The sequence below is a fragment of the Paramisgurnus dabryanus genome, chromosome 1 (genome assembly GCF_030506205.2).
Source record: "Paramisgurnus dabryanus chromosome 1, PD_genome_1.1, whole genome shotgun sequence".
In the NCBI taxonomy this organism is placed as follows: domain Eukaryota; kingdom Metazoa; phylum Chordata; class Actinopteri; order Cypriniformes; family Cobitidae; genus Paramisgurnus; species Paramisgurnus dabryanus.
Window position 1 is genome coordinate 28572431 of NC_133337.1, and position 26815 is coordinate 28599245.

Below are 26815 nucleotides of genomic sequence, written 5' to 3' on the forward strand. Positions count from 1 at the left end.
ATCTCTCCAGTCTGTGATTGTCTCCCATGTAGGTTTGTCATGGCCCCAATATACTGCAGGATTTCATGCATCAGCATCAATGAAAATCTTGAAGTCGGGGCCCTGATATAGCCACCCTCGCTCTTGAAGTGTAGTTTGTTAAGATAAATGGGGGGGGGGTCAAAAATGGTGGTTATAATGGTTTTTAATGGGGCATTTTTTGTCCCTAGGATCACATGTGTCAGTTTTTGCGAAGCTTAGCCATTTTCAGCTAATTTAAAAACCTCAAACCAAAATTCTAAAATTTATCAAACATGATTAACCTCTGGTAATTTTGGGCAATATTCAATCAAAAAAATCAAAATGGCACAAAATGTCCCTAGGATCTCTTAAGGGTTAAAAGTCCAGAATTTTTATGAAATTATCATACACTACATAGGGAATAATATGGACTTTTTTCCAGAAAACTTTCAATGACCTGAATCTATGTATGTATATTTTTAAAAACTTTCCGGGGCCTGGAATTCACCCCTCCAGATTCACAAACTTTCAAGGATTTCAAGGACCCGTGGGAACCCTGTGATATGATAAAACCATGACACACTTTAACGCTCATTTCTTAATGAGTAGAGTTTGTGTACTTTTATTCACCACAAGAATAACAAAAGTTACAAATATAAATGCACGTGATGGGATTAACACATAATTTAAGTTCATGCACCCTCATTTCTCTTTCTCTTTACATAAAGCTTCTGCCAAGTAACTAAATGCAAGTGGACAAAAATCTGCTTATATGGACAATTTTATCAGTCCACATTGATATGAGCATATGCTCTTTGAACACTAGAGGGCGCAAACACTCATTATTTGCCTGTGGGTAATCCAAAACACAAATGTTACAAAAAAATATTTACCACATCCAATATCTGCACAATTCCATACGCCATAGCAAACATGTAAATAAAATATTACTTTTTGCTAAATCATAGTGCATAAAATGACTTCCATATATCTGATTAAAAATTATATAAGGCTTTTGGTTTGCATAAAAGTGCATGCAGAGCTCGCAGTGGGTAGATTTTGAGTATAGATAAAAGATCTTTGCATCATTTCAGATGCCGTAACTTTTTTTCATTTAAGGTGCATTTAAGATATGTGGGGGCTAAGCAGGCTTTGGAAATGTGTGGTTATATTTTTGAGTGAAGATGCATCACTGCAAGTGACGCTGCCAGGTCTCTTTAGAAGGTGAAGCGTCTGTCCTCGGCGTGGCCCACTTTGTCCAGGTTGGGGTTGCAGGCAAACTGGATCATAGGAGGAGGTCCGCACATGAGGATGAGCGTGTCCTCTCCGGGAGGAGGAAGATGATTCTTCACCATTTCCTCACTGATGAAACCTTGGCTGTATTCCCATCCTATCACATAAAGTCAATTATTTAAACACGTTCTGTATTCGATGAATGTTTGAATGATGCACAAAGTTTACGGACAGATGGGTGTAGACGGTTAAACCATATTTGACCCATGCACTGTGGCCTTGTTTCATGTAAGCCACATGTAAAATGTTAAAGGCTAAAACAAACATTTCTCACCCTCTGGAGCCCTGTCAAGAGTGTACCACCGTTTGAAACGTGTTGGGTTGTTAACCAAGACTTCCTCTAACTCAGGCCGCAGCAGAATGTCTTTTTCTGTCTGTTTGAGAAGACACAAAAGTATTATATAATATTATAAACTCAAATATTACTTTGTACATGAGAAGCATTAACATTCAAACATTGAAAGGCATCTTAACAAACCTGGTTTGCAAACAGTAAATAACAAACGGTCTCATCCTGTGGATCTTTCATGATTGCGTTGATTATCTGAAGCATGGGTGTTATGCCTAAAGAAACAAAATGGGAAAAATGAGCACTGCTCTCCAAAAATATTAAATAAAAATGTAAAAACGTACAATCTGGTGCTCACCCGTCCCTCCTGCGATCATGCCGACGTGTTTTGCGGTTGTCATTACAGGAGGTGATTTTTTATCAGCTTTGATAGCAAATGAACCTGCAGAAATATTGATACTATAAGCAAATATAATTTGGGATAAAAACAATACAGAAAACATAAAAATCCAAAGCAAGTGTTTTTAAAGTGCATTATAAAACTTTCAGAAAACATGGTTTGTTTGTAGCATTACCGTAGGTGAATTTTTTTTTAGCAATCATTAAATTCATTTTTGACTTTCTGTCTACAGACCTTTGCCTTTGTAAACCAGCAGTCCATTTGGCCCACGAAAGTCTATTGTGTCACCGATACGCAGACTCTCCAAGTACTGGGACATCTTCCCACCCTCAGGAAACTTTGGATGAACATTTTTGTAGTAGATCTAAAATTAGAGACAGAATATGAAATGTGTCATCTTTATCCACAAAATCCAAATGAGTTTTTGCTTTCTTGATTAGAAATTGTAAATGAATACTTAAAAATAACAATTGAGTCAGCTTTAACCTACATTATATTTTACTATTCAATTTGAGCCAACAGTGACTTGGGTAAACTAATCCTTTAAAGTAGTGATGCACAGAAAAGATTTAGAGTTTTTAAACAATCGACTAACAATCGTCTGATTAATATCTGCAGTTATTAATTATTAAAGGCCGATATATCTGTGCATTCCTAATATAAACATGTTTTCCAGTATAAAATACATCAATAATTTAACATCTCTAGCATTATCTACTTATTACAAAAATCAATAAATTACACAGAATTAGTGTTTATGTATATTACAGCTATTAAAGGAGGGGTGCATGATTTTTGAAAAACGCTTTGGAAAAGGGAGTCAGTCCGAGTACCAAAACACACTTGTAGCCAATCAGCATTAAAGGCCGTGTCTACTAACCAACATCGTTCTATTGGGGTAGGGGCGTGTTTGTTTAGGTGATTTCGAATATCAACATTGTCTTTCAGAGATCATGCACCCCGCCTTTAATGCATGCCAGTACATAAACGTAACATTTTATTATATCCAGTACCTTCACGACCAGATCAACAAAGCCTTTGTCATCATCACTAGACACAGGGGTGTAGGGTCGCACCACGAGGTTACCATCTATCTTGGCAGACAAGTAGATGTGTTGACCTACAAATATAAAACATAAATGAGCAATTCCAGCATTATGGATTTGACACTTTCAGTCAAAAAATTTTATATAATTTCTTAGAGAATGTGTATATATATATTGGACAATCTGTTTATATTTTCCTAAACCCCTGATAAGTCCAGACAAACATATATGAAAAATATTAGTCAATACTCATACCATACATGTGTTATGAATGTGACAAAAAGTAGGGGAGAGCGGGGCACAAAGTAACACTTTTTGGCTTTGGCTCAAAAATATTTAATTTAGATGAATATTTTTTTTTTTACACATCTCTGTTACAAATGAACACTTAAAAGTTTTTTGTGGGTCCTACCGTTATTATACAATTACACCGAAAGTGACAAAAGAAAGCAAACGTGACAACTTACATTCACAAAGGTGGGGTTCATAACAAACTAAGGGGTTTGTTGTAACGCCTGCTAGAAAATTTAGTTTAAACACAAATAATTCAATCAAATTCTGTCTATATACTAAAGGTGGATATTGTTTATTTATCTGCCTATAATAGATAAATATCCACACATTCCTCCATTCATGATCCTTCATCTAACCATCCTTGTGTTATGCAGCAATGTGTAAAAAAATATTTTTTAAAGGGGTTCACAATTAAGACAAAAAAATATATAATTGTGAGTTATTTCCCCTGATATTGTATTAACAGTTATCATCTTGATTAATAGTATTTACATTGTTTTCATTTTATTATCATTGTATACCTGAGGCTGTGTGACAACTAACCCTGCTGTGTAAAAATGTTTTCAATCCCAGCTATCAGTTACAAGGAGTTTTTGACATGTTTCAAAATTGTGTTAAGTTTTAGGTAAGACAGTGATTAAAATAATATAAGGTTGGATTTGGTGACTTACACACCCAACTCAGAAATAAATAAAAAAACATAAGAAGAAAAAGATTACTTCCATGCCTCCAAAACACTCTTTGTTCAACATCTTAACCAAAACACATCAAAACTTTTCCCATATTCACAAGAGATTATCTTTTGACAGTAAGAGAAAAAGACCAAAGGCAACGATTGCTCAGCCCTGTAGAAATATGTGAAATATCTGTGTTACAATTAACCCCGGGTTAGATTCCGCCCAGCTCACCCCTACGCAAGTTTTTGGGAGATAACAATTAAAATGCACAAAACAGAAGCAATAACACAGCTCTTCAAAGAACAAATCATAGATTTTATTTAAATATTTGTGTGTGCATTTATAAAATAAATGTTAAAAACTAAAAAAAAGAGACCTCACACTGGTATTTAAGACAAACAATAAATATTGACATCTTAGATATCAGACCGGTTTAATCTTACCATGAAAAAAAGTATTAAAGGGGCCATGTCACAAGACTTGTCAAATAAATCTTGTGGTGTCCCCAGAGCACGCATGTGAGGTTTTAGCTCAAAATACCACATAAATAATTTATTACAACATGTTAAAATTGACACTTGTAGGTGTGTACAAAAATGTGCCGTTTTGGGTGTGTCCTTTAAAATGCAAATGAGCTGATGAAATGCAAACAATGATCTGAAACTCAATTGTGCTGTGAATTATTTTCTCACTCTCTCTTTCTCTCTGAACTAAATGGCAGTGCTGTGATTGGAGAATGCAGATAAAGGGGTGTTACTATTATAATAAGAGCTCCTTATGACATCATAAGGAGAGACAAATTTCAACAACCTATTTTTTCATGTGCTTGTACAGAAAAGTTTACCAAAACTAAGTTACTGGGTTGATCTTTTTCACATTTTCTAGGTTGATAAAAGCACTCGGGAGCCAATCATAGCACTTGAACATGAAAAAAAGTTAGATTTCATGCCATGGCCCCTTTAAAAACATCTGGTTAAAATCTTTTCATAAGTTGACAATTGGAATTGCTCAAATGCATTAGAGCCCCCATAAACCATAGACAAAAACACAACTAAGCATTCTCAAGTGTATACTTTAAAGAGCATGCATACTTACCAATGGGAAGTCCAAGCACATGCTCTGGTGATTTTAAAGCAAACCGAAACCTCCTTGTGTCATGGCTAATAATCTACAATTAAAATAAACAATATGAACTAAACTGGTTTATCCATTAACAAACACCATTACATTTTAAAACACTCATTACCTCTTTGTCAACAAGACGCAATGGATACTTCACATTGGGATCCTCGAGTGTTATAGCAGGGCTTCTTTTCTTAATCCCCAACAATCTCAGGAGGCAATCCACGAAGCTTTGGATAGTATCAGTGATAAACTGCAATGATGCAGATGAAAATAAAACACATATGCAGAAACCTAACCACATAATAACAGGCTTGCAAACACGTTCATGCTTAAAATGGGTGTGTGCTGCACAAAGGCTGTGAAATATTTACAATCCTACAACAGATGAAATAAAATTTTACAAACTTTAAAGGGAAGACTTCAATACAATCTGTAGTGTACACACATAACACAAGCTGTAACGAAGTCTGTATACTTCAACAGATAAAAGTGTGATATGAACGTATATTTAAGGTCGTGCTCAACGTAAACGTCACATCTGCGTTACATTTTCATGTCTGTTTTTTTTTTACTTTGACAAGTCTTGTCTGCAAAAACACCACCTAAACTTGCACGTTCATTCCTATAGATATGCGACAGCTCAAACCAAGAAAAGACCTTTATCTCGATTAAATACTTACCTTTATGATGAAGGACATGTTCTCGTGCAGTGTTTACAGGGACTGTATTAATATATGAAGATAAATATGAAGTCTGGCAGCACAAATATATATTTTTAGGAAGTTTAACGCGCTGACGCACTCTTTCCGGAATGGAGTTAATTCCCGCCCTCTCCAAATTCTACGCTCCTCCTCCACAAATAAAAACACGCCCAACCGTTTATGAGAAGTAGCCAATCAGATATGAGGAGTATGACGTTCTTCATCCTTATTGGACAAGTGTGCCTTCGATTATATTGTTTGACAGCAAGCGTGAAACGCAGCTGTGGATGGACTTTTGTTGATGGAATGACTAAGCGCTACATAATAAGCGATATGAACGGTGTTTTTTATTGTAAACTAAAATGTACACAGATTTTATAATCGATGTAATAAAACATATAACATAATAAAAAGAAAAAGCAGAAAGAGACGATTATTAATATAACAATTATTAGGGGGCAAAACGCAATGTTTCATAAAGAAAAGAAAAACAACCCATTTCTGTTTTGGGGTGGAGGGCGATATTAATTTTACAATTGAATGTATACTTTCTTTGTAGTTTCACATTCTTATGGTCTGTTTCCCTCAGCCACGCCCCCTTTTAAACAACGAAGCGCCTGTTGACAAGAAGATAAGGATGCTCGTGCACGTACAACAGAGATACACAAACGACACAAGGTCGACACAAACGATGCATTATCTGTAAAAATTGTGATTTGTAAGACTATATTTGCAACTTGTTCCACAAATCACACATTGAATATTTTTGTGTTTTCCCCTTAGTTCATCTGTAAATGCAATTGCGTGATATGGCCACAAGAGAGCGCCCTATGATAAAATTCTCACTATATTGTACTTATTTCACTTCTGCTCTGTTTCTAAAATGTTAACACCCTTTGGGTGACTCTGATAAATTTTTTGACTTTCTATTGTATGACACTGTGTCACCTTCAATTTCAACATGTGCTGATAGTCATATTAATGTATTGTAAGCTTCCTTACAGATTTTCAATAATTTTGTGTAATGCTTTTCAGTACACTACATTAAGAATGATTATTCATTTACATTGGACGATTAGGATCTGCTGTGACAGAAGTGGAAATTGAAAATTTTACATTAGTGCCCATAGTAACATGTTTTATATAAAAATGTGATTTAGAAAAATACCAACTATAGATCAAATATAGAGTGGAGGCTAAGGAGGAGAAGTACATGATTAAGAACTAAAAATTATGCTATGAAATATATATTCATAATTTAATTTCATTATGTACCTGTTTCTAACTGATAACAGGAAATCGCTAACTCTGCTATGTCTTTGTTCTAGTGGGTGTCACCTAATGAATTCTGTGCTTCCCTTGTGTCATTCTGTGGGTCTGTGTTAAATTATGCCTGTGTTTCACCTGTGTCATTCTGTGAGTCAGTGTTAAATCATGCCTATGCTTCACCTGTGTCATTCCATGGGTCAGTGTTAAATTATGCCTGTGCTTCAACCGGTGTCATTGTGTAGGTCAGTGTTAAATCATGCCTGTGCTTCACCTGTGTCATTCTGTGGGTCAGGTGGGTCAAGCAATACATAAAGATGAGTCACATCCCCTACATCAGGCATATGAGATGTTGCCATCAAGAAGGAGATTTAGGCTACCTTATTTTCAAACAAATCGAGCTAGTAAGTCTTTTATGCCAACTAGCATTGTATTGATGAATAAGGAGGATTACCTGGAGGACAGCACTTTACAATAGCACCATGTACTTTCTCCCTTGTGGGACTATCATGGTATGCAAAACTGCACTTTGTCCTAGTTATGTAGTGGGGGTCTTTTGTCCTGATGTTTTGTACATGAGTGAGGGGTTGTTGGAGCGAGGGGAACTCTTTTGTATATTTTGTTTTGTGTTTGTTCTGTTATTTGTCTAATTGTTATTATGTATAGATGTATCAGGCATGCTTTATGGTGCAGAACAAGTTTCCGAAAGGATAACTAAATAAATCTCATCTCATCTCAATCTCATAGGTTAAATCATGCCTGTGCTTCACCTGTGTCATACTGTGGGTCAGGTTAAATCATTCCTGTGCCTTACAGGTGTTATTGTGTGGGTCAGTGTTAAATCATGCCTGCGCTTCACCTGTGTCATTCTGTGGGTCAGTGTTTAATCATGCCTGCGCTTCACCTATGCCATTCTGTGGGTCAATGTTAAATCATGCTTGCTTTACCTGTGTCATTCTGCGGGTCAGTGTTAAGTCATGCTTGCGATTCACCTGTGTCATTCTGTGGGTCAGTGTTTAATCATGCATGTGTTTCACCTGTGCCATTCTGTGGGTCAGTGTTAAATCATGCATGTGTTTCACCTGTGCCATTCTGTGGGTCAATGTTAAATCATGCCTGTGCTTCACCTGTGTCATACTGTGGGTCATGTTAAATCATGCCTGCTTTACCTGTGTCATTCTGTGGGTCAGGTTAAATCATTCCTGTGCTTCACAGGTGTTATTGTGTGGGTCAGTGTTAAGTCATGCCTGCGCTTCACCTATGCCATTCTGTGGGTCAATGTTAAATCATGCTTGCTTTACCTGTGTCATTCTGTGGGGCAGGTGTTAAGTCATGCCTGCGCTTCACCTGTGTCATTCTGTGGGTCAGTGTTTAATCATGCATGTGTTTCACCTGTGCCATTCTGTGGGTCAGTGTTAAGTCATGCCTGCGCTTCACCTATGCCATTCTGTGGGTCAATGTTAAATCATGCTTGCTTTACCTGTGTCATTCTGCGGGTCAGTGTTAAGTCATGCCTGCGCTTCACCTATGCCATTCTGTGGGTCAATGTTAAATCATGCTAGCTTTACCTGTGTCATTCTGTGGGGCAGGTGTTAAGTCATGCCTGCGCTTCACCTGTGTCATTCTGTGGGTCAGTGTTTAATCATGCATGTGTTTCACCTGTGCCATTCTGTGGGTCAGTGTTAAGTCATGCCTGCGCTTCACCTATGCCATTCTGTGGGTCAATGTTAAATCATGCTTGCTTTACCTGTGTCATTCTGCGGGTCAGTGTTAAGTCATGCCTGCGCTTCACCTGTGTCATTCTGTGGGTCAGAGTTAAATCATGCCTGTGTTTCACCTGTGTCATTCTGTGGGGCAGGTGTTAAGTCATGCCTGCGCTTCACCTGTGTCATTCTGTGGGTCAGTGTTTAATCATGCATGTGTTTCACCTGTGCCATTCTGTGGGTCAGTGTTAAGTCATGCCTGCGCTTCACCTATGCCATTCTGTGGGTCAATGTTAAATCATGCTTGCTTTACGTGTGTCATTCTGCGGGTCAGTGTTAAGTCATGCCTGCGCTTCACCTGTGTCATTCTGTGGGTCAGAGTTAAATCATGCCTGTGTTTCACCTGTGCCATTCTGTGGGTCAATGTTAAATCATGCCTGTGTTTCACCTGTGTCATACTGTGGGTCAGGTTAAATCATGCCTGTGCTTCACCTGTGCCATTCTGTGGGTCAATGTTAAATCATGCCTGTGTTTCACCTGTGTCATACTGTGGGTCAGGTTAAATCATGCCTGTGTTTCACCTGTGCCATTCTGTGGGTCAGTGTTAAATCATGCCTGCTTTACCTGTGTCATTCTGTGGGTCAGAGTTAAATCATGCCTGTGCTTCACCTGTGCCATTCTGTGGGTCAATGTTAAATCATGCCTGTGTTTCACCTGTGTCATTCTGTGAGTCAGTATTAAATCATACCTGTGTTTCACCTTTGCCATTCTGTGGGTCAGTGTTAAATCATGCCTGTGTTTCACCTGTGTCATTCTGTGAGTCAGTGTTAAATCATACATGTGTTTCACCTGTGCTATTCTCTGGGTCAGTGTTAAATCATGTGTGTGTTTCACCTGTGTCATTGTGTGGGTCAGTGTTAAATTATGCCTTTGCTTCACCTGTGTCATTCTGTGGGTCAGCTTAAATGCACATGCCTATCAGAGACTCCATGCAGGGTGAATAATCAATAACTCATTCAAGACAAATTTGGCATCCATCAATCAATAAATCAATACACACTTGACAGCGTATCACAGAAATTTTAATGACGACCCAACACAGTGGTCAAATGTGGTCATTTCTATTGGCTGTACACAGATGCATGTCATCGCACGACTGTACTTTAGCACAAGTATAACATTCTTGTATCTTTTTAAAACTGTTAAACGTCCCTTATATTTACATCAAGTTCTGCAGATGTTTCTCTATATATCGTTTGTACAATGTTTTAATAAAGTGAAATAATAATCACAAACAAATTCCTTTAGACTCTGATCCAGCCAAAGCATGCAGGTTTTGTCTAATAGAGATGTCATAAGATGTGCATTAGTGGAGACCGAAGAGTTTTAAAGCATGTTTAACAGCCTGAAGCAGAAAAGCTAAAGCCGGGAAACACAGAGCGAGTTTTGGAGTTGTTTTACAGATACATTGACATAACTTTACATTTGGCCTACACGGAGCTCGATCCATGCTGTGTAAAACTAACAAGGGTCAGATGTGGTACACGTGTGAAGTATTGCTTTTAAAAAAAACACAGTCATGGGGAACACAAATCGATTTGGGCTTTACCAAGAATTACTTTTTCCAAAGACTAATGGGGTCTGGACTTCCAAATGACAAAAATAACCTCGGTCTGTGTTAAAGCAACGACACAGAGCGAAGTCAAAGTGATACGACACATTATGACTTATTTCGTCTCTGTTACACAAAATAGCAGACAGGGATTTGACAATAAATGTACTTTGTAAGAAAATAAAGTAATTATGCTAAGTTCTTTAAAATAAATGTATCTTCACAGTTTTAAATTATTTGCATCATGATATAACTCCATAGTTAGCTACATATCAATAAACTATTCATTTAAATTGTAAATTTTGTCATGACATAACCGACCTTTTATTTCACATTAAGATAAAGTTTTATCTTTGCTCTACTGTACATAAAATATAAATTATACAATGCATACCAGAATCTAAACTGTATTGGACAGCAATACCAGCACAAGGTGCGTTTTTATAAATAGTGAATCATATACTTTTCATGTGTTTGGATTAATATTCCAAAACTGGAAAACAAAACTATTTGAAATATTTACGAAAGCCAAAAGTTATATTATAATATTACATATATTGAGTTGGTCCAAGTGGTCCAAGGGGGTCCCCAAATTATTTCAGAGGAAAAAATATATAATTTATATATAAATGGATATATATTTTAGAAAGGGGGTCCCTTGCAAAAGGTTCATCATATTTGGGGTCTTTGCCATCATAAAGTTTAAAAACCCCTGGGTTTAACCCATGGTTGGGTCAATATTGGAAAGAACAAAATCCTGGGTTATAAAGAACCTAGCATAGGTTTATTTCTAACCCAAGACTTGGTTCTGTCCAACCATGGGTTAAACCAACCCGTTATATTTTCGAGTGTGGTCATAAATCTTTTGCTGGTAACGCTGCATTCCAGTACAGCTTTGATCTTCCGAACATTCCAGAGGACACGGACAAACACAGGAAAACCTTAACATGCATCTTGGCAGAAATGCGTCTTGTTTTAGAGCTGGCTTCACATTGAACGAAAGCAGTGCAGCAGGTGAAGACTGGGGGGGATATGTACATTGGGTCACGAAGGTAGCGACCAGTGCAATGGCGTCTCGGCATACTATTAGACAGACTCGAGCAACGAAGACTTTAAAGAACTTGGAGTCCTGCGTAAATGTCATTAAGAGTAAATAGTTCTGCATCCACTAAAGAAAATTAGCTCCCTTGAAGTTATTTGTTGTTTTTTTACAAAACTTGCGGAGGACCCATGCAAATGATTCACATAGATCATTAGTTTAGCGACCTCAAGGCAAAAATGAACCGCTCAGTTTCGAGTGTACCAAGCACAGTGGTGGTATTAAGGGGTCATTAAAACTTGTGGGATGAAACGAATGGAGACGCTTAGCCCGGATCCAGGAGAAAACAATGGACATTCTGGAGAGGAGGTGTCAGCTAAAAACAACATAGGAAAGAAAACAAAGCCTAGCATTGGAATCATTGTACAAAAGATCGACCGTATCCTGTGATTTCTTACATCCGGCAAAGCGTTGACATCAAGAACAAGTGCTTAGATTTAAACAGCTGGCATTATTACACACAAATACTAAAAACTGTAGTAGTTGGATGTGAAGTATATAAAACACTTCCACTTTTTAAAACTCTACACCTGAAAATGTTGCCAAGGAGCTTTGTTTAACACAAATGGCTCGGGGAAACTTACAGTAATGGTTGTTTATAACCACATGCATCATTTGCTTAGTATTTGGAGAGATTCAGGGCAGGCTAACAATATTACGTAGACGAATATCACTGTGTTGCTAAAAATATGTCTACTAAATCTGTTCACGGTAAGCTCTGTGCACAGTGGGTAGCATGGCGACCATTGGCGTAGACGGTGTCCATCTGACCGCATGCATGACCGAGGCAGTGATGACATCCCCTGGACGCTAATGCTGGTCAAATGCGGCATTGCTAAGATGTTTGGTGAATGTCACGTAACGTAGCCCTTGGTACGAGTTCAGCAGGCTGACGTTTCCGCAACGTTGTGAAGATGTTAGCCTGTGGAATACAAATCAATCCTATCAGGTTCCTAATCATGTCGGTCTTCGGCCAGTTGTGGGAAAGTGGCACGCGATAACAAAGCTCTCTCGTGGTGAATGAAATCTTGTGTGTATTTGGTTAAAGTGTCAGACGATGGAGCCCTTAGAGGTGGAGAGATGGATGGAGCGGATCCTCAAGGCCAGGGTTCTCTCGAGGTCGTGGAGGACATCGTAAGCGGGACCCGGACCGGGGCTCTCGGCGGGGACCTCGTAAAGTAGCTGCTTAAAGTTTTCCAGCTCAATCAGGAGCACCATGTTCTTCAAGAAATAACCCTCGATGAAGGCTGACAACTCCAAGGCCCCTAGGAACTGAGGTCGAAAATGTGTTAGGAAAATTGCTCATAATTTTATTACTGCATACAAATTTCCTGCATTTTCTGGTTGTATTCTAATAAAGAGACTGAGGAATAATTATATATGGTCATTATAGCATTGCAAAAACAACAAATCTAATAGTGGCACGGTGACTTTTGTACACTACTGTATATTTCATAGAGAGTTTGTGCTGTGAATTTCTCTGCCAAAGCTTCACTGTCTAAAAGAATGCAGCCTATTAATTTAGAAAGAAACCAACACTTATAAACTGCCTGGATGCTTTGCCTTATTAAAATTCATGCACTTTGTAGCCCACGGTCACTAAAATTTAATGCCCTGCATTTAGTTTCAGCATCTGAATGAAAGTATTTAAATGTCAAACACCGAAACTGAAGTGATAAAAAGGCTAAATCATTAAAATCATGGACGCCTATTAAAAGAAATTGGGCGCTGTCTAATCAAAAGTGTGTTTACCAAGAGTTTACAGATATATTGTGTAAAAATTCAAATACTTACTACCCAGAATCAATTAATAACCTGAAAAAAAGTAAATTGTAAGAAAAAAAAATGGTTAAAAATTCCCTAGCTGCCACTGGGGTGGTAAACTTTCAAAAAGTTCACCTTTGCACCTAAAGAGTTCATATTAGTGCATTTTAGTGTCTGATGGGTGCATTTTGGTACCAAAGAGTGCATTTTAGTACCTCAGAGGTGCATACTGGTAACAATGACTGCAATTTAGTACCTCAAAAGTGCATGTTGGTATTAAAGAGTGCATTTTAGTAAGGGTGCACATATTGGTGTCAAAGAGTGCCTTTTAGTACCCGAAAGGTGCATCTTGTTACCAAAAGTGCATTTTAGTATGGGTGCATATTGGTACCAAAGAGTGCATTTTAGTACCTCAGAGGTGCATACTGGTAACAATGAGTGCAATTTAGTACCTCAAAAGTGAATGTTGGTATCAAAGAGTCCATTTTAGTAAGGGTGCACATATTGGTGCCAAAGAGTGCATTTTTATTGGTGCCAAAGAGTGCATTTTAGTACCTGAAAGGTGCATCTTGGTACCAAAGAGTGCAATTTAGTACAGATGCCTATTGGTGCCAAAGAGTGCATTTTAGTACAGGTGCATATTGGTACTAAAAGTGCATTTTAGTATGGGTGCATATTGGTGCCAAACAGTGCATTTTAGTACCTGAAAAGTGCAGCTTGGTACCAAAGAGTGCATTTTAGTATGGGTGCATATTGGTGCCAAAGAGTGCATTTTAGTACGGGTGCATATTGGTGCCAAAGAGTGCATTTTAGTACGGGTGCATATTGGTACCAAAGAGTGCATTTTAGTATGGGTGCATATTGGTGCCAAAGAGTGCATTTTAGTACGGGTGCATATTGGTACCAAAGAGTGCATTTAGAGGTGCATATTGGTACCAACGAGTGAAATTTAGTATGGGCGTATATTGGTGCCAAAGAGTGCATTTTAGTACCTCAATAGTGCATATTGGTACCAAAGAGTGCATTTTAGTACCTCAATAGTGCATATTGGTACCAAAGAGTGCATTTCAGTACCTCAATAGTGCATATTGGTACCAAAAAGTGCATTTTAGTACTTCAGAGGTGCATATTGGTACCAAAGAGTGCAATTTAGTATGGGTGTATATTGGTGCCAAAGAGTGCATTTTAGTACCTGAAAAGTGCATCTTGGTACCAAAGAGTGCAATTTACTATAAATTCATATTGGTGCCGAAGATTGCATTTTAGTACTTCAGAGGAGCATATTGGTGCCAAAAAGTGCATTTCAGTACCTGAAAGGTGCATATTAGTACCAAAGAGTGCAATTTACTATGTATGCATATTGGTGCCAAAGATTGCATTTTAGTACTTCAGAGGAGCATATTGGTGCCAAAAAGTGCATTTTAGTACCTGAAAGGTGCATATTGGTACCAAAGAGTGCAATTTACTATGTATGCATATTGGTGCCAAAGAGTGCATTTTAGTACCTGAAAGGTGCATACTGTTAACAAATGTATACATGTCTGTGCTTAAATTGTAGTAATTAGGAACTTTCAAAGGGTACAGCCCCAGTGACAGCTTGAAACAATTTTTGGCCATTTTTCTCACAGTGTATGATCTGTGGGCAACATTTAATTATAAAACCCACGATTAAGTTAATCCAGTGTTAAAATGACCCTGAACAACAATAACAAATGTTAAAACGCCCCCAAAGAATGAGATAATAAACATCAAAAAGTAATTAAAAGACTGAAACATCGGCACTAAAACGTTCGTTCTCCACCCTTCATCTGAACTTTAGGTACCTTGGCATGTTTGTAGATGTCCACGCAGGTGTCGGTGGTGATGTTCTTGGAGCAGATGATTTCACAGTGTCTTTGGAGAGCCTCGAGCTGGAAGAACTTGGCTGCAGACAGGAGCTGTGAAACAGAAAGACAGTCAATAAGCCGAACCCATCAAAGCTTCAGGTTTATGACACTTAAGTGCAATCATTTAATTAAAAATACATAAACGTTGATCATTTAGAGTTTTGCTGCAGTGCTACGTGCAATCCAGCAGAAGATCCCATGCGACAAAGACGGAGATAAATAAGTAATTGGATTCAGATTTAACACAGCAGGTTGCTTGTGTAATCGTTTTTGTGATCTATACTGCGAGAATTTTCCCTTCTCCATCAGATCAAAGCATGTTGTGTGTACACATCTCAAGTCATCAATAATAGGTCACATGTACACAATACAGATCCGTGTATAAATACCATCAGTGAAATTGCTCTTCTGCATTTCCCAAAACCTGGCTGTGTGTACCTATATGTGTCTATAACTGCTTGTAAGTGCTATTGTGATGACAAAAAAATGTATTACCTCCATAATTTCAGTGTTTCTGATGTGAAGTGACTCTGTACCCCCGCAGTAAAGGTATTGCATTACCAACTGAAACACACACAGCAAAACATTCTTATAAAGTTACAGCAGAACTTTTTAAAGAAAACTTTTAGGCGGAGAAGCTTAAAAGCTCCCGCAAAGCAGTTCGACTGTAACGCTGAACGCATTTGAATGTAAATCAGGAGATCCCAACCTGAAAGATTATGTATTTGACGTGACTGATCTCGATGCATGTGTTCTCAGCGGCCGGTCTGTTAGAGAGCAAAGACTTAAACCTAAAGAGAAGATTGAGAGAAACAGCATGAACTATCTCTAAATGCTGTATGAGAAATAGACATAGTGTTGTGTCACAGAAAAGCTCACATGAGTCTTTATAGTTCAACTCATTTTTTAATATTGTCCATCTTTAGATTTATGCTTTACACATAACTGCACAATAATGCATAGATGTTATATCAAAAGATATTAAGTAGATTTGTAGCAGTCTTAATGTAAAATGTTACAAAAATGCCCCCATTGCCTAATCTATTATTAATAGATAAAACTTTTATAACATTTTCATAAAATAAAATGTAAAACAACCCAGCAAGCAATTTAGTTTTAAAAAGATGTCTACTAGGTGTCCAAACACAGCCTAGATGTCTAGGCTAAAACAAGGCAAAATTTAGGCTGTCAGTGAAAATGTAATATACGTCGTCTAACCATAGCCCAAAAATAAATGAAATTAAATAAATAAATTACAACAAAACACCTTGTAATCACTTTTGACTTTGCTTACACTACGAAATACACTGCAGAAAAGGACAAATCTAAAGTACAAATATCTCTAGTTTTTAGACAAAAAATATTAAATTTAAGTGAATTTATGTGTAAAAATAAATCTGCCAATGGGGTAGGAAAAAACTTTTCTTTAACTTTTTTCTTTAACACTTCAAAAAATTCAAGGAAAATTAGCTTACCCCATTGGCAGATTTATTTGCTTGTTTTATGCAAATTTTATATTTTTTTGTCTAAAAACTAAAATGCATATTGATTTAAGAATTGTTAAATATTTGTAATAAAAACAAGACAAAAATATAAATTAAGAAAGTAATTTTTCGCAGTGTATTAGACGTTATTTTGGCAAAAACGACAAGCAACTAATTTCAAGTTTAAGTGGGTCACCTATCGCTGGACTATATCGTGTATATAGTTAACCTAGATTGTGAAATAAAAAATTTTAGATAAAAAAATCTAATTTAAGTTAATTTATTTGTAAAACAAAACAAAAAAATCTGCCAATGAGGTAAGACATTTTTTTTATTTGTTTGCTTGCACTGCAAAAAATAATTTTCCAGAAAAAATATCTCAAAATTCTTAAATTAAGATGCTTTTTCTTGATGAGCAAAACGACCTAAGAAAATAAGTCTAGTTTTTAGACCAAAAATATCAAATTGAAGTATTTTGTGCATAAAACAAGCAAAAAAAATCTGCCAATGGGGTAAGCAAAAAAATCTTATAAACACTAAATTCAAGAAATATTCAAAAAAAAAATTGCTTACCCCATTGGCAGATTTATTTGCTTGTTTTATGCAAATTTTATATTTTTGTCTAAAAACTAGAATTAAGTTTTGTAAGTTATTTTGCTCATGCATCTTGATTTAAGAATAGTTAGATATTTGTACTAAAAACAAGACAAAAATACTAAGTAAGAAAGTCATTTTTTTTGCAGTGTATTAGATGTCCAAATAACCAAATTAAAGTTTATTTTGGCTCAAGTGGGTTACGACTATATCAGGTCCATAGGACTATAACCTGGCCTACATCGGGTCCATAGTTAATCTAGATGGTGAAATGATGGTTACTGCTTGCAGGACATACCTCTGTGAAGCAGTGAAGAGCAGCACTTTATGGGCATAAAAGGGTTTTCCCTCCACTAGAAACGTCACATCGGACATCTCTTTATTATTGAGAAAGTGTGGATCTGTAGGATATAACAAACACAGTGTTATATACACAACTACATCATTTAAAAGGTACTGGCAGATCTCGTGTTTGAAAAGATGTCCCCATCGCTATTAAACGGTCAAGAACGAAAGATATCCACACAGACGTCTCTGCTTTGCAATACCATATCCACAATCTACTCTAGATGGCACTAGCATCCCTTCAAAACTTAGTTGTGAGTCCTAATTTAATTTGAAGTGAAAGAGAAAATGTCTTTATTTCACTTTGTGTTCTTTCTCTGATAAGACTGAAACTATCCAAGAGACTTTAAATGCCGTTGTGTGGCCTAAAACTCACTGTAGATTATTGATAACGGCAGCTTGGTGTAGTAAGCTCAGCTAAAACATTTATGAATTGTATCTAACTAGAAATATTGTAATCCCTAAGTTAATTTGCTTTGTTAAATTGATCTGACTTGTGTCTTCGGAGTGCTGATTTTTTCACATTAAACATGCTAGGTTATTTTCAACCCAGTGTTAGGTCAAAAAGGGACAAACTCAACTTGTTGGGTTGTAGTTTCACCTATGCCTAAATCCCCAAATACAAGTTGGGTTTTTAATTTAACCTATCGTTATTTGTTCGGTTAAATACAACATTTGTACGGTTAATTTAACCCAGCAGCTGCGTTTGTCTTTTTTTTGGCCCAATGCTGGGTTTTACAGCATTGCGCCGCATTCACACGGTCCGTCAGCATTAACGCTTAACGGAAGGCTTGTCTGAAGCATGGCCAAGAGCCAATCACTGTGGCCGCAACACAAGCTCCGGTCTTCCATAAACGTAATTGGCTGGCTCTGCCTAGGTTATTTGCATAAGGCGATATGATTGGGTGACGCACGCGTTGCCGCTTGAAAAGTTGAGAAATGTTCAACTTCTGCCGCCAGCAACGGCACTGACGCGGCGCCGGCGGATCCACAATTCAGTTCGCCAACGCTTGACGTCACCCATTAAAAGTGAATGGGAAGCGTCAACGCTTACGCCCCGTGTGAATGCGCCGTTACTCTCACTGCAGCAACGCATCTTCCTGCTTTTTTGAGACTTTTCCATTAGCCAAAATACTGTAATTGGCCTTATTGTATCTAAAATGCGAGCTACTCAATATAAACTATTTGATAACCGTAGTTTAAAAGCAGTAACGGACTCACAAACGCACCGTTGCAGACATGACCTAATTGCAGTTGCATTCATCCAGTTCTGCCGATACAGTATAGCATTAATAATGCAAAGGTTGTGTGTTTGATTCCCCCCAAAAAACACAAAGTGATAAAAAATAAGTGTATACCTTAAAAACACAAATTAGCTTTTAATAAAATTGTCTGACGAATTCGGCACGGGGTTTCAGTTAAGAAGCGCCATCTGATATGGCAACCTGATCTCACAAAATACGTGAAATAGTCACGCATTATTTTGCTCAGTTTTGCGTGACATTGTCACGTATTTCCACCATATTACGTGCCCCTGACACGACTTTCTTTTCCGTGACAGTTTCACGTATTGGTTACTCAACTGTTTTTCCTATTTTCTTACAATTGTCGCTTCGGTTTGGGGTTAGAACAACTTTCTGTTACATAAAATGACATCCTTACCCGAACCCAACTCTAACCCCAATGTCAGGCGACAATGGTTTAAAAAGCATACAATTTTTTTTATAAACCAATACATTAAGTGACATCCTAACGCAAACAGCAAATCTAACCCCAAACCGAAGCGACAATTGTTTAAAAATAGGAAAAACAGTTGAGTAACCAATACATGAAACTATCACGGAAAAGAAGGTCATGTCAGGGGCACGTAATATGGTGGAAATACGTGACAATGTCACGCAAAACTGAGCAAAATAATGCGTGACTATTTCACAGAAATTTGTGAGATCATGTTGGATATGGTCTCGTTTATACAGGCGCTGCAGCTCCCCCTTGTGTTTTTTAAAGTGATGTGCAATCATTGTGGTGATCTGAATCACTGCAATGAGGTCAAACAATCACGATGAGACGATTATTTAATCATTGTGACAGCCCTAGTGGACAGCAACACATGCTCCTCTGTTTTCCTGTCTTGCATAAACGTAACTGGCTTGAGTCTGCATTAGGTAATCAGATTGGCTGACGCCTGCGTTGGTGCTAAAAAAGTTATACAATTTTCAACTTCTGTCGCAAGCAACGCCAGTGACGCGATGCCGAAGGATCCACAATTCATTTTGACAATATATGACATCATCACCCATTCAAATTAAATGAGAAGCGTTAACGCTGATGCCCCGTCTGAATGTACCATTAGGTCTGTGTATCTGCAAGAATCGGTACACGCAATGCTATCTCATGGCAATTCGTACATATTTTACGAGGTGACTAATTCGTATTAATTTGTACGACCACAATCATACATTTTTTAACAATTTGCCATAATGATTCCCCCTGTGATGTTAGGGGTTAGGGACAGGGTTTCATTATTGTTTTTTATGATAATCGTATGTATTTGCACGATTAACTTCGTACTAATTCATACGAATTCGTACTAATTCATAATTCTTGTGAGATCAGGCTGGTACGCGTTACCATACAGGGGGTTTCGATGTGATACCTTGCAGTACTGTAACCGGGAAAATATATTGGGGTCTTTTTTATTTGGGAATAGAATATAATCTTCCTATAAAAATGCTAACTAGCGGTCGGAATGTAAATTCAAAATGAAACAACAATATTGCATTTTTTTGTATCGACAATATAGTATATGTACATGTATCAGTATTTTCTTACACCCCTAGTTTCAACACAACAGTACTCTGTGTGTTTTGCTTCATTAGTGAAGTAACATGAGGTGCAGATGACAAACTCACCCAGACGAGACGTCTGCTTTCTTTTGATCTCCGTTAGTTTGGGGATTGGGAAAGGCCCGTAGCACTGAGTGAAGATTACAGCCAGTTGCTGGCCGATCACTTCATTCTGCAAACATCACATAAGCACACACAAAGAGTGTAGTTAGACCTTTCTGAAAATAGAACACATTCATGCCTACGGTAAAACCGGCACAGTATTTATGACGAGTGGCGTAATTAAAGGATTTATCATTTTAATGACACCGAATGCTGAAACCGTGTTTGATGTCGATTGCCTGTTTGCTCAGAGTTAGCGACTGACACGCAGAGATAACAGTAATGGAAAACGTATGAGGGTCATTACATTTTGAAGTGTCGCGAAATAATTCAAAAAGTAAATCGACGGTGAAAACAAAACAGCACTGGAATATTACAGCTGGTGCATCATGTGCTAAAGCAGAAGAAATCCTGTAAAGCTCAAGGCAAAATCTAACTCTGCCACATTCTTATTAACTTGCTAACACGATTTACATCACACATATCGGAAGTTACGTTTTTTTATAACGTAAATGAAATTATACATTTGACCAATGAATCATCAACTAAAAATGCAAAAAAAAATCTGCATCCATATTACATCTTCTGGCAGATGCACCTTGCTGGCACGTAGGATCTGGAACATCAGCGGCAGACCGTGTGTGATGAGCTCCTCTGTGTACTCGTCTTCTTTAATGCAGCTGAAGTCTTTCAACAGACCCTGGATCAGTGGCCGGCGCTGTTGCACGAAACACGTTCGCAGGGACTCCAGCCACGTGTGAAGGGTCCAGGGCACGCCTGCATACGAATCGAATCATAAATTAATCAACCTGACACTTTAGAATCGACCTGTCCGTACACCCCCGCTACTCCCCAAAAAAAATATTGAGCCCGCCCATCCATCGACCTGTCAGATGTCTGTACAAACTGATGTGATATGAAACTAAATGTTGTGTGGATGTATGCGGAAAATGGCTGCATTGCGTTGCATAGCAAGACCTTCGACTGACTGCGACCTGATCTCATGCGAAAACGTAACAATTTTACGAGGTGGCGATCGTATGATTAGGAAAAAAGCAAGAATGAAGCCCCACCCCTAAACCCAACATCACTCTGGCAAAAGAAGATTGTATTGTAGAACATTAATTTATACAAATTAGCCACCTTGTAAAATAGTTACGATTGCCATGAGATCGTATTGGGCGTGTTCGTCAAATACATTTTTTTAGCCGATGACGGTACATTAATACAGGGCGAAAGCGTAAACGCTTCTCATTTACTTTTAATGGGGGATGTCGTGCCGTGCCAAACTGAATTGTGTTTCTGTCAACGTCGCGTCAAAGCCATTGCACGCAACAGAAATTGAAAATTTTTCACGTTTTCAAGCGCCAATGCGCGTGTCAGCCAATCAGATTGCCTTATGCAAATAACCTAGGCAGAGCCAGCCAATTATGTTTATGCAAGACCGGAGCAAGTGTTGCGGTCACTGTGATTGGCTGTTGGAAATGCTTCCGACAAGTCTTCCGTCAAGTGTTACGGTGCGTAAAGGGGGGCGCACACCGGAAGCGCAGCTCAGCGCCGCGTCGAGTCGCGTCTAGGACAACTCTGAGGTATAGTAAACCGGAAGTGCACATTAAATAGCGCGAGCTTAGTAAGATAGCGTCTACTTCAAAATGCAAAATATACGTTAGCAGCTAATGTGAATTGTTAATGATTTGGGACAAATATGATGTTATTTAATGTTAAACTATAAGAGTGGCGCTCTGTGGCGCGACAGGGATTTGAGCAACTTCCTGAGTCAAAGCGGGGCGCCACGGACAGGCGATTTTTTTAGAACGGCGCGGCACTGAGCTGCGCGTCCGGTGTGCGACCCCCTTAAGTGTCAACTCTTGACGGAAGGCATGTCTGAAGCGTAGCCAACAGCCAATCACACTGGCTACAACACATGCGTACTGTAAATGTAATTGGTTGGCTCTGCACTAGGTTATTTGCATAAGACGATCTGATTGGCGCACGCGTTGGCACTTGAAAAGTTCAGAAATGTTTAACTTCTGCCGCGAGCAACGGCAGTGACGCGATGCCGATGGATCCATTCGACAACGCATGACGTCACCCATACAAAGTAAATGGGAAGCGTTAGCGCTTGGGCCCCGTGTGAATGTACCGTAACCGTCCACTTGAACAGGAAGAGACCAACTACAAAAATATCAACAACAGTTCATTTTTACAAGCTCTTAAAGAATAGTTTATCTACAATGGATTACATAATAATAAATAAAATGAATTCAAACAATTGCGTGACAAACTATAAAAAATAGCAAAAAATAAAGACGGGTCTTTGTCCATCCAAAGGTAATAAGTATATTAATTGCATTATTTCACAGACAGAAAACAAATTCATATGTACACATACGTATCTATGCAACTACATTTTAAATAACCAATCAGATTGCGACTGCAGATTCCCTCCAGCTCTTCCTTTTCTGTGTTCATAGAGTCTATGCATCAGGCGATCAATGCATGCACCGCGGGCGTGCCGTCTGCAGCCGAGATAAATGTCTGCATGGCAGAAGTGAGTCATGCTTTTGCTATGTTGTGGTAAGCGTGCAGTGGTTTTACTAACCCAGGCTGCGGATGTCTATGGTAATGTCCACGTGGCCGTGTTCGGCACTGTGGTACATGGCCTCGCGGAGGGCCCTTAGTTTGGCCTTGCCTGTCCGGAGGGTGGCTTCCGAATGTGGTGCTCTCCTCTCTTTGGCCTCCGAGCCCTCGGCTAGGATCTCCTCAAGAGACAGCACGTCGGCTTTGTCCTTTTCCACTTGGGACAGAAGTTTCCGGAACACATTCCTGCGGGAATACGTACACGCTCGGGTATTTATATTCAGTGATGTAACACATTGTCACACTTTGACTGTCACACTGTTTCCTTTTCTTTTTTGCTGGAAATTCAGGGCTTGTGCATCTCATATTTAGCTCTCAACGATCAGTCCATTATACATAAACAACAAATCACAGCAGTTTGCGCCCCCTGTAAACTTCTACAAAGACATTCAGTTCTGGCTCACACCTCGATACGTCTCCCATTCGGCACCCTTTATAACAGCCCGCCTTAATACCGCAGAGGTGGGCGAGTTGGCCGCCTAACATGTTGGATTCTCATTCAAATTCATGCGCTGTGAATTTCAATGAGCTTCCATTATGCGCTGCTGGGCATAGGTGAGACTGAATAAGTGAGCGTTCAGTCATCCATACAGGTCAGCAATTGAGAGTAATGGGGTTGGAGGAGTTATAGTAGTGAATTATATACAGTTTTGGTGCCAAATACACAAGCTAAGCATTTAGGGCTGGAATTAATGACACTATACAGGTAAAATATAAGTTAACAAATGTGACCCTGTCTGTGAAATCCAGTCTCATAATCTAAGGATGAGATTAGAGCATTGTAGTTTGATTTCAATCTTTGGCATGACCTAACTTAGTTAATATTAAAGACATCAAAATGATACGTTCTTTACATTTTATAGGATGATTATTCAGTATGAAGAAAAAGAAATGACTTTGGCTGGGTTTTCACAAACTGGGTCACAAATGAAGTGTAAATGAAATAATCAATGTGCTGTGGAGACACCAGCTGCAGGTTACCTGTGTCCATGTGCTGCCGCCAAACTGTACGAGTTCATTTCGCCCAATGGACCGGAAGAGATCCCATTACGATAAGTGGTGCCGATCAAAGGATCTGCGCCTCTTTCCAAAAGCAGACTGACCAGCTCAAAATTGCCTGTTAAAACCCAGAAGCAATGAAAAATTGATTTGGAAGATGCTTCTCTACAAAGTTTATTTTTAATTTTCCTCTTTTTTTATCTTGTTTGTAATGAGATAGGGAGTCAGGGAGGTTTTGTCTAATATATCTCATTTAAGTAAATAAGAGGTTAAGTACAGTTGGGTTTAAATTAACCATGGGTTTATGGTGTTTATTTGACAACTTAAGACAAAATAGGAAACAAGACATTATTTTTCTACCCAAGAGGATATTTGAGACACACTAGATACAAACAAGACTACACTGTAAAAAATAATGCAACATGAAGTTAAAACAACTTTTTTCAAGTCAGTTTAACCTACTATTTAAAGTTTTGACCTGTGATAAGTTGAAATAACTTATAAAACAAGTTTAAATTGTTTACCTTAATTTTTAAAGTTAAAGAAACATAAAAATTAGAGCTGTCTAACGATTAATCGCGATTAATTGTATACAAAATAAAATATAAAATATTTTGCATATGTGTGTGGACTCCGACTGTATGCAATTATTATATATATATCAATACACACACATACATGTATAAATTTAAGAAAAATGTTATATATTAAATATATATATATATCTAAATGAATATATAATATAAAATATATAAATAAATATATATTCACATGCAATTGTTTCTTAAATACATACATGAATGTGTATATTTATATATACATAATATTTACTCGCAGTACACAAACATATACACATATAAACTTTTATTTTGTAAACGATTAATCGCGATTAATCGTTTGACAGCCCTAAAATATATATTGATTTGACCAAAAATTCAGCATTTTTTACAGTGTAGATAAGTCTAGAAAAACATGCACCTTGCACAATGCAATTTAAAAAATTTAATGTCTAGTCTTGTTTGTATCAACAACACTAAAATAAAACAAGTTAACAACTTGTCAATTCACAAAGTCAATTTAAGGTAATATTTTAAGCCTTCACCTGTAAATAGTTGACTTAACTTATAAAAACTATTTGCAGAGGTGTAAAGTACTCGAGTAAATGTACTTCGTTACTGTACTTAAGTATTTTTTGGGCTACTTTGTACTTGTACTGAGTATCAAAAATATAGGCAACTTTTACTCTCTACTCAATTACATTTTCGATTGGGTATTTGTACTCTTTACTCCACTACATTTGAAATGACACTTAACGTTACTCGCTACATTGTTTATTCGTCAAATAAAAACGAGACGAAAGTGTCAGAGAGTGATGATGATGGATAGAATCTGTGGTCGCGAGGTTACACGCAGACACACAACTGAGGGACTTCATTTGGCGCTGCGCAGAGCAATCGTATGAAATCAAAGTACTGCGAGAGCGAATCAAATGCATATGGAGAAGTCTGGTCTCGCGGTACTTTGATGTCAAACGCTGAATGGCTTGCGTTGAGCTACCGTAGCGGGACATCTGCGTGCTGCGTATGTCATAAACTGTAGAGAAAAGTTCGCGTCTGGACTGAAAGAAGAGATAAAGAGCAAACATATGGATGCATATCACATTTGCTTCAGTCAAGGGACCCTTTGTTAAACATGCGATGCTACAATCAAAACAAAAGTGATGCGCGATTGCAGGAGGGTCATCCCGCAACTCAAAGGCAAGCACAAATGTTTGTATACTCTTGATGCTACTTTATCAGCTAACCTGAGTTACATAACTTGATATAACTTACTATATAAGCCAAAATAAACCAGCGAGGTCCTGTACTGATTGCCCGAGTAACTTAAGTACATTATAAGATTGATAATAAGTGTACAATTTCACTGTCTTCACATTTAATCAAGTATGCTGTAATGTATTTACTGTAAACAGGGATGCATGACGGAATAAATAGTGCACTTAATGTGAGAGAGTGGTGTTACGTACTACATGTGTTTACAATTAATCTTTCAAATGAACAACTTCACGTTTTTAATATGCATTATCATATATCTGTTGGTGTAATTTTAGTTTACTGGATTTTTTTTAAATATTAAAATTATATCTTTTTTAGGATAGGCCTATATAAGAATATTTGGTAACAATTTACAATATGGTTCATTAGTTAACAGTAGTTAATGTATTAACCAACTTGAACAAACCATGAGCAATACATTTGTTACATTATTTATTCATCTTTGTTAATGTTAGTTAATAAAAATGTAAGCTTTAATTGTTTGTTCATGTTAGTTCAGAGTGCATTTACTAATGTTAACAAGATTTAAATAAAGTATTAGTAATTGTTGAAATTAACATTAACAAAGATGAATAAATGCTGTATAAGTGCAGTTCATTATTAGTGCATGTTAACTAATGTAGCTAACTAATGTTAACTAATGAACCTTATTGTAAAGTGTTACCATATATTTATATCACAAAGTTAGGCTATATATTTTTCAGCATGGCACATTTAAATTTAATGTAGATTTCTAGACCAAAATCTCATGGCATTTAGTTGAATAAAATTAAAGCTAAATCAATTCAGATGACAAAAATATGACTAAAACTAAA

At 37.6% G+C, this 26815-nt stretch overlaps 2 protein-coding genes across 4 annotated transcripts in view; both read right to left on the bottom strand.

The window, feature by feature from the left end:
- Positions 1-583: 583 nt before the first annotated feature.
- Positions 584-5968, bottom strand: cyb5r3 (cytochrome b5 reductase 3). The gene is made up of 9 exons (XM_065289893.2): positions 5805-5968; positions 5246-5374; positions 5095-5167; positions 2996-3102; positions 2217-2346; positions 1941-2024; positions 1772-1857; positions 1568-1667; positions 584-1390 (listed from the first exon to the last, which is right to left on the bottom strand). Exons 1-9 carry the CDS (start codon positions 5820-5822, stop codon positions 1218-1220), a joined length of 900 nt encoding a protein of 299 aa, XP_065145965.1. The 5' UTR covers positions 5823-5968; the 3' UTR covers positions 584-1217.
- A 3890-nt stretch (positions 5969-9858) lies between these two features.
- Positions 9859-26815, bottom strand: part of btbd11a (BTB (POZ) domain containing 11a) — a 223034-nt gene continuing 206077 nt past the window's right edge. For 2 of the 3 annotated variants that reach the window (XM_065289892.1, XM_065289890.1), the window contains 9 exons: positions 24148-24283; positions 23129-23352; positions 21107-21303; positions 20491-20596; positions 17532-17634; positions 15865-15946; positions 15651-15719; positions 15093-15206; positions 9859-12777 (listed from right to left, as the gene is read on the bottom strand). In XM_065289892.1, coding sequence (XP_065145964.1) covers positions 12556-12777; positions 15093-15206; positions 15651-15719; positions 15865-15946; positions 17532-17634; positions 20491-20596; positions 21107-21303; positions 23129-23352; positions 24148-24283 — 1253 coding nt within the window. In that variant the 3' untranslated portion in view covers positions 9859-12555. The remainder of the gene's footprint in view (positions 12778-15092; positions 15207-15650; positions 15720-15864; positions 15947-17531; positions 17635-20490; positions 20597-21106; positions 21304-23128; positions 23353-24147; positions 24284-26815) is intronic. The other variant, XM_065289891.1, reaches the window with a different exon arrangement.

What these genes read in the sequence shown, in the direction of transcription:
- cyb5r3 (XM_065289893.2), bottom strand. An exon ending in CATGATCGCAGGAGGGACGG is followed by an intron (nt 1,858 to 1,940) that starts GTGAGCACCAGA and finishes TTGTTTCTTTAG; the next exon opens with GCATAACACCCATGCTTCAG. An exon ending in TCTTGACAGGGCTCCAGAGG is followed by an intron (nt 1,391 to 1,567) that starts GTGAGAAATGTT and finishes TTTATGTGATAG; the next exon opens with GATGGGAATACAGCCAAGGT.